This window comes from Balaenoptera acutorostrata, chromosome 17 (assembly GCF_949987535.1).
Source record: "Balaenoptera acutorostrata chromosome 17, mBalAcu1.1, whole genome shotgun sequence".
In the NCBI taxonomy this organism is placed as follows: domain Eukaryota; kingdom Metazoa; phylum Chordata; class Mammalia; order Artiodactyla; family Balaenopteridae; genus Balaenoptera; species Balaenoptera acutorostrata.
Genome location: NC_080080.1, coordinates 29,471,549 through 29,480,563, shown reverse-complemented (window position 1 = coordinate 29,480,563; position 9,015 = coordinate 29,471,549). Strand labels below are relative to the sequence as shown.

General features: G+C 35.7%; 1 protein-coding gene across 1 annotated transcript in view; it reads right to left on the bottom strand.

The window, feature by feature from the left end:
• Window positions 1-2,638: 2,638 nt before the first annotated feature.
• EIF3E (eukaryotic translation initiation factor 3 subunit E) overlaps window positions 2,639-9,015 on the bottom strand; it is a 50,259-nt gene continuing 43,882 nt past the window's right edge. Inside the window, exons 11-13 of the mRNA XM_007188775.3 lie at window positions 4,354-4,456; window positions 3,927-4,061; window positions 2,639-2,831 (exon numbers count right to left, since the gene is read on the bottom strand). Coding sequence (XP_007188837.2) covers window positions 2,793-2,831; window positions 3,927-4,061; window positions 4,354-4,456 — 277 coding nt within the window. The 3' untranslated portion in view covers window positions 2,639-2,792. The remainder of the gene's footprint in view (window positions 2,832-3,926; window positions 4,062-4,353; window positions 4,457-9,015) is intronic.

Genomic DNA, 9,015 nt, shown 5'->3' with positions numbered 1-9,015 from the left:
CTGGTAAATGGATATTTTATTTTTCTTTAAACTGGAGATATTATTTATATATATTCTTTTGTATATTTCATATTTTAAAAAGTATAAACACACTGCTTGTGAATATATAGTAACTTTTAAAAAAGATACACAAGCAACTATTTAAGCTTCATGAACTCTTGTTCTTTGACGTGTTCCCAGTGCCTGTAAAAACTGCTGACACACAGAAGGGTCTATTATTGAATGGAAAAAAATAAAGAGCACAAAAAAATTAATCAGTACATAATTTGTGCTCAACATCTTACTGGGACAGTTTACCTGTTATCAAAACTTAAGGTTAAATCCAGAACCAAGTAATTTGTTTTTATGCAAACCTCAAATGTGCACTTCAACAATGAACAAATTTTGGTAATGTGTAAAAATGGCCATTAGTTGTATACAGTTTGATTATTTTTCTGATTGATACTGGTAATCCATAGTGGCATCATCTTTCTTCAAAGGGCAGAAATATTTGAAAAGCAAAAAGTGGTAGAAAATGTGAACATTAACTATTCATATAATGTGTAATCTTCAAGGAGCAGTACATAAATAGAAAAAAAAAATCAGAGATATTCATTAAAGTTTTGTATGTTCCAATAGGTTCTTTTGTGTGAGGCCAACAGCATCAGATGATTATACTGGCTTAAAAAACAAAACTAAACAAAACACCCTTTTGCTCTCATTTGAAGATAACGGTGCCAAGAGACTTAAAGGGTTTTGTGGATCAAGATTCTCACTTACAACCTACTAAACATACATCCCATAACCCTATGTAAACTTAGTCTGGAAGGATTTATAAAACAATAATGATGTAAGGAGAGACAGTGTGACATAACTGAAAAAGCCTGTTTCCAATTCCTTGCTTTAACATTTACTAGGTATGACCTTGAGTAACCATCTGTGTATATTTCCTCATCAACCATATATAAATATTTGCACAAAAATTTCAGTGTTTCCAGGCATAAATGAGGCACTCAAATGTTAGATTCCTTCTCTTTTCCTTAGGGTTATTTAGATATATAGGTGTAAAAATGCCTGACACATAGTAAATGCTTAATATTCACATCCTATCTTTCCTCCCTGCAGTTTTTACAGGTCCACTAAGACATATTAAATAACTGTCAGACTTGCTTTTAATTGTTAGTGATATAATCACCTAGAAACCTTTGCTATTAACATGGCTTGGTTGAGCTATCTTAAGATAAAAAGTGAATATTAATGATGCCTTTAAGAATGTTTTGCCCTTGGGTCACTGGTTAGGATGGAAACATAGGCATCTTAAACATTCTTCCCATTTCAACATAGCCTGAGTAATACATGCAACTTTATATAACTACTGCTCCATTTCTTTAGCTCTGTACTTTAGAGCCATGGAATTAGCTCCTACACATGAGGTAATGAGGGTCTGCTTCAATCTAGTTAGTGATATGCCACCTTTTGGTACTTTCTCTATGAACCTTGATCATTTTGCACTACAAGTGATCCTCTAAACTTGGCATTTTCACAACACTGGTTATAGATGAATCAAAAATTAGCATTTGGCTTACCTTGACCAGGAATCCTCCTCCTAGCTTCAACACCTTTGGATTACAGTTTAGAAGAACCAATACCACAAACCACAGCACAACGGCTAAATCTGGCCTGTATTCTCCAAATTTAACTGTATGTTGAGGGTGGCCTGACCAGGCGTCAAATAAAAGAACAGTATGCATGTATCTTTTATCTTTGTACCATTCGCTGAGAGCAGAAACAGAAACTTCTGTTGTGACTGGGTTTTAGTTCAACAATCAAAATGAAAAACCAAACCACTTCTAGGTAAAGGAGACCCAACCAGGGCTTTATATACTTCTTGAATATCTTAGGTGTCTATATAACTCTGTGTGTTTGTGTGTGTGCGTGCATGCACATGCACAAAATATTCAAGGAGGTATTTATAAAATTCAACTTATATTCCTATTTAAGTCTCTGTAGCTGCCTAGTGAGTGACTAAAGAGCCACTTTAAGGAATTAAGAAATAGCAGCCTTATTTGTTAATAGCCCCAAACTGGAAACCACCAAAATATCCTAAAATAGGTACATGGTTTAACAATCTGGTACATCAATGCCATGGAATACAACTTAGCAATAAAAAGAAACAAACTACTGATATATATGATAACTTGGATAAAGAGATCTCAAGGGCATTATGAGTAGAAAAAGCTAATCTCAAAAAAGTCACATATTGTATAATTCCATTGCTGTAACATTCTCATAATGACAAAATTATAGAGACAGAGAACAGACGAGTGGTTGCCAGGGGTTAGAGCTGGCTGGAGTAGGTGTGACTCCAAAGGGGTAGCATGAGGGAGATCTTCATGATGATGATAGCTCTGTATCTTGACTGAAGCGATGGTTACAAAAAAAGTGATAAAATGGTACAGAGCTATTCACACCATTGTACCAATGTCAATACCCTGGTTTTGATACTGTATTATAGTAACACACGAGGAAAAAATTGGGGGAAACTAGATTTAGGCTGCATAGGACCTCTCTGTACTATTTTTGCAACTTCCTGTGAATCTATATTTATTCCAAAATGAAAAGTTTAAAAAAAAATCACACACTTACATACACAAGGAAATATAATGACATAAATGAAACATAGCCAATTTTATTCAAATTCTCCAAAATTTATGCTAAATATGTTAATTTTTTATAAAATGTTTCACCTTTGTATAATGGTTTTATTATTTCACCTTTCTTTTACAGTTTTTTCATTTTTTCTGTACAGTTCTTCAGTAGAAGCCAGAGTCCTGAGTTGCCCAGTTAGGAGCCTAAAATACACAAAGAGAAATCAACAGGGAGAAAAGAAATACTTTCTGAAAAGTCAGTTTCAAAAAAAAAAGTGATACTAGAAAAGTGTTTTAGCAATACTCCTCCCAAACCATTCTCTAAGATTTTAACAACCTCTTCAATTACTAAATGCGAGGTGTCTCAGAACAACAACAAAACACAGCAAAATACCATCTGATACATTTTCTCACCAATTATAAAGTATGACAATGACAATATCACCAATATTATAACCAAAATCAATACAACTTGATCCTTAAGCATACAGAAACAACCATTACATAAAAGTTATTTTTCAGGCTCAGTTATTCTGGACTTGGATGGAAAAGGCAAGGACAATAATTTCCTAATTCTTCCTTCTCTTTTAAAACTGAAGGACTATGCTAAGGACACAAATCTGATGCTAAAACTTCAATCAAATGAGATCCTTGAATGTACCTCAACAGTTTCCTAAAAATGTCTTACCCTCCAGTTATATATAATCATAATGACTAAACAGCATTAGAGGTACTTTGGAATCCCAAAATTACAAGGCCATTCAAATTCCTTTAGTATCTAATATGCAGGATTTCTACCAAAAAGGGGGATATATTTTTCTGACAATTAAATATTACTTTCAGATAAAATCAAATTTTATAAAATCAATACTAATATATATAATAAGATCAACATTTTTACAGAAGTAGTTCTTTAGATTTACTGAATAAAAGGAACATGAATTTCAAACACTTGAAAGAGAGATAACACATGTAAGTTATCAACTGCCAGTATCAAAATGATGTGTTGAAAACACTGAGGAAATGAGATAATGAAGGCACACAGGAAGGGTAAAAGAAAAAAAACCCAATTATGGTAAAACTAGGAGCACTTAATTTTTTTTGCTGCCTTAACTAACGCATAATACATCTAAGAGAAACATTTTCCGTTTAGTAATTTCTTAAATAAAATGTTTATACCCCCAACAAATACAGAATCAGATACAACCAAAATTAATTTGTTCTCAAATGAAGTCCATGTAACAATTATATTACATTATTGCTAAATCCCAGACAGAAGAGAAGATGTGTGGTTCTTACCTCTGATCTACTATTCTGATTAAGTTTCTTCTCAATATTCATGGCCAACATCTGGCTTCTAAATGAAAGGCTTTTGGTCTTCTCAATCACTTGCTGATAGGGTGAGACTGCATTGTTACCCATAACCACATGACCCTACAATGAGACAGAGGGAAACTTATCCTGTAATGTTAACAACCAAGTTTCTCAGTTAAGTCATGAGGATGACATCACAACCTACATGTCTGTTGCAAATATTTTTATGCACAGAGATGACAATATTCATCCAACAACACAAAATAGGAGGTTGCTGTTGCCTTCAAAAAACTATTACACATTAAAACAAAAATTCTTAATAGAATAAACGTCCTAATAAAAACTTCTCCCCAAAGTATCAAATAATCAGCAACTGATATCTAGTATTTTGCACAGATAACATAATACTCACTAATTTAGAATCAATCTTGGCATCCAGTCTTGCATTTCTAATCAAATTTACAATCCATCTTTCAGCTTCTTCTGGAGTCATGTTCAGTTTATCTGCCAACATGCTAATGAAAAAAGAAAAAAATGACATTAACTGGGTCTAAAAACTTAGTTTTATATACATAGTCTTTGACCTACCCTCTGTATAGAAACTTTTAGGCACTTATGGGTCACCTTCTCTTAAATATTATGAGTCTTTTTTTTTTTTTAATAAGAGGCTCTTTTTTTAAAAATTAATTAATTAATTAATTAATTAATTTATGGCTGTGTTGGGTTTTTGTTTCTGTGCGAGGGCTTTCTCTAGTTGCGGCAAGCGGGGGCCACTCTTCATCACGGTGCGCGCGGGCCTCTCACTATCGCGGCCTCTCTTGTTGCGGGGCACAGGCTCCAGACGCGCAGGCTCAGTAGTTGTGGCTCACGGGCCCAGTTGCTCCGCGGCATGTGGGATCTTCCCAGACCAGGACTCGAACCCGTGTGCCCTGCATTGGCAGGCAGATTCTCAACCACTGCGCCACCAGGGAAGCCCGATATTATGAGTCTTAAAAGTGCACTATTGGGCTTCCCTGGTGGCGCAGTGGTTGAGAATCTGCCTGCCAATGCAGGGGACACGGGTTCGAGCCCTGGTCTGGGAAGATCCCACATGCCGCGGAGCAACTGGGCCCGTGAGCCACAACTACTGAGCCTGCGCGTCTGGAGCCTGTGCCCCGCAACAAGAGAGGCCGCGATAGTGAGAGGCCCGTGCGCACCGTGATGAAGAGTGGCCCCCGCTTGCCGCAACTAGAGAAAGCCCTCGCACAGAAATGAAGACCCAACACAGCCAAAAATAAATAAAATTAAAAAAAAAAGGTGCACTATTGATGTTTTTGTGCTATTATCTTGTACCGTTCACAATCTATCTCATTTCACCAACCAGACTGTAAGACCCTTGAAGGTAGGGCCCCATATTCTGTATTACAGAAATCCTATTACAAGGAACATCAGTATTAAGAATAATAAAATGTAACACATAACTAAAACTCAGGGCCTCTATGTAGGTTTGTTATAAATTCTAAGGACACTCCCTAGAAGTAGAACACTATATAACCTAAATGGCCACTGAATTTAAGAGAAAAGAGACAGACACACATACATAGAAAACACGAAAGGAGAGGGGGAGGGAAAAAGACAGACACCAAGACCCTGATCTAAAGCCTTTGATCATCAACCGATCTGCATTTTCTAATTTATGGTCAGGTTGAAAAAGAGGCCACCGCAGAGCTTAATTTATCAGAACTAACACAAACACAAGCCTTGGTAGTAGGTAAGCCAGTCAGTCACCTGATGAAAGAGTATCTACATATGCATGTATAGTATTTAGAAGGACGGTATACATATATGAATATACACAGGTGCTAGACACAAACATTAACTGTCCCCTTTTACTTGTCTTCACTGAAGATATTGCACACTTGCCAGGCCTTCTAATGCAATCACTGGTTTAATGAAAAAAAACCCTAGGATATCAGTAACAAAATAATTCCTTAGAATATTATAAACTAAAATTCCTGATCTGATAGCATTCCCAAATTTAAAACATAAATATTCAAGACATTGCCAATCATATAATTATGTAATTCCGGAGCTCCCAACCTAAAAGTAACCAATCAAGTTAATAAAAATACCTTTATGGGAATAATATAATCTGTGCTATCCCTATTTTATATGTTTATTGTCAAAGAGAAGAATTTCATTCAAAATGTAAAAATTAAGTTAGGCTATCAATAAAATCATTACACACTAAATTACAAACTAAAGCTATGAAGACAATCATTTAAAATTTATCCTTAAAATATGCTTGATGTTAAAAACATCATGATGAGTATGAGCCAACTCAACCATAAAACTCCCTGGATTTACATGTCAAATTCTGTTCTCTGTCGTTTTATGGTCAATTTTGCTGTAAGTACACATTCTCAGCAAACATAAAGAACAATTAGTCCATGACTACTACTTCAATTTCATGATCAGGTTTCATCTTATTCTCTTTGTTACTGCTCTCTAACCAAACCTCATTTTATTTAAGCTACTAGAAGTAGGGAAGCGTGTCACTTTACTGAAAGAACCAGGCATTTTTTTGACTAGGAAAAATTCCTGCAGCTGGTGTTTCCTGTGGCTTCTCAATAAACTCCTTGTGTTTCCTGCAGGTACTTGACTTATTTTAGAGATGTGTAAATTTCATTCTCTTGGGCTTCCCTGGTGGCGCAGTGGTTAAGAATCCGCCTGCCAATGCAGGGGACAAGGGTTCAAGCCCTGGTCCGGGAAGTTCCCACATGCCATGGAGCAACGAAGCCCGTGCGCCACAATTACTGAGCCTGCGCTCTAGAGCCCGCGAGCCACCAACTACGGACGCCCGCGTGCCTAGAGCCCGTGCTCCGCAACAAGAGAAGCCAACGCAATGAGAAGCCCACAAACCACAACGAAGAGTAGCCCCCACTCTCCACAACTAGAGAAAGCACGCATGCAGCAAGACCCAACACAGCCAAAAATAAATAAAATAAATAAATAAATTTAAAAAAAATTTCATTCTCTTCTGTGCTGCTAAAGTAAGCAACTGCCTAATACTTTTATCTGAAGCTGCTACTTTAAAGGTAAAGAACATATTTTCCAAAAGATATTATTTTATCAACTCCTGTAACAATTTCTCTTTTGTATGTCTCCTGCATTCCCCCAAAATACAACTCTTTAAAGTGAGGCCAAGACCATTTTACTCTGAAAAGCACAAATGAAAACAATTTATACTGAATATATTAAAACTCCAATCTTCAAGATCTCTATATACTGCTTTTCAAAATAGACATGTCATTCCTAGTAGCTACTGTGTATAGTTGGTTTTATACAGATTTTTAAAAATTATAACATAGAACCTGTTTATTTATGGAGGCTGTTTACATAATTAAAATTATAATGAAACATTCAGTCTCAAGCCTAAGTTATTGATCAGATTCCTCTCCTTGCTGCCTATATCAAACTGAGAAGTCCTATCAATTATCTCTTTAACCACTGCCTCTAATCTAAGTTCCCTACCAAACTACTCTCATCTTGAAAGACTCTCCTCTTCACCAACCAGACTAAACCTCTCTGTTCATTAAACATACCATGTTTTTAACGACTTCAGGACCTCTGCACATGCTGTGCCTTCTGCCTAAAACGCTAATCCACCTTTTTCTTCACTAAGCTATGTGTTACGTGGGTATCAGCTAAAACAGCACCCTCATCAGCCTTCCAAGACACCTCTGCCAATCATGACAGATGTTTGATGCTTTCATGGCCCCCTATTTTTTTCAGAGCATTCATAGAGCTGTAGTTGTTTTATTGAGTATCTGCTTTCATGATAGACTGTACATGTACCCCAAGAGCATGCATCATAGCTTCTTTGTTCAGTGCTATATATCCAGCAATTAGCACAATGCCCAGTATACAGGAGGCAATTAAATAAATATTTATTGTCTGATTCCTACCCTAGTCACTACCCTAGGGCTCCATTACTATTTCCTAATTTTCTAACTAATCTACCTCGAGTCTCTCCTTAATCTATTTTACATAGTTGTCAGCTTAGTCCTAAAATCCAACTACCAGTTTATTCCTAAATTCCTTTCAAAACTTTAATAGAGCCCTTCTACCAAAACAAAAAAATTCAAACTTCCAAGTTTCTCTTTCACGGTTCTCTACAATTTAGCTACAATTTAACTTTCCAGCCTTCTCTTATTCTTCCTCATGAATACCACACACCAACCAAATCATTCATTCAACAAAATATGAACTATGTTAGATGTTTGTGACAACATACAGTCTGCTCCCCACTTTCATAAAGTTTAAAGCTGTAGACTGGGAAGTAGGGGACAATCACCTAATACCCCAAATATATAAACTATTTTAAGTGGAAGGATGAAAAAGTGGAAGGAGCTATGTGAATGCAAAAGGGTTTAACCAGTTCCAGTCTGGAAGTCTGAGGACAGTTTAAGTAAACAAATATTTAAGGTCAAATTTTAAATAAAAGAAAGAAAATTCTATGCTGTATAACTCTACCTAGAATTTTCCATCCCTCTTCTTTCTTTACATACATATTCTAAGTCTCATATTCCATCATGGCTAGAGCAATCTGGCAACATGCATCAAGACCCACAAATGTCTGCATACTCTGACCCATAATCCCACTTTGGGGATTTACTGTTTTGCAATGTGCTTGTTGATCCTTTACTTTTAAATCAAGTCAAAGAAAAACTTGAAATAAGGTCCAAGAAGTATTAGTAAATTATTGATGGTATCTCAGGTTATCTAGGCTACCAATCACTCTGAGAATAAGTAAGAGAACGTGGCAATAATCCAGTTTCTTTCAAGTAACAGGAAAATATACACAGTAAAAGTAATTAAATAATAGAGAGAAATCCTCAAAAGTCCACAATTTTCTTACATTCTACTGATTTTATGAAAAAATTAGTAAAGGTTTAAAAATAAAAATTTAATATCCTATTAAAGCTTAAAAAAACAAAAACTTACCTTAAGCTATCCTACACCATGTTAATTTTGTTTTTAAAATAATTCAGTTTACCAATAAATTAAAAGACAAAATGTATCAAAAGGCAGA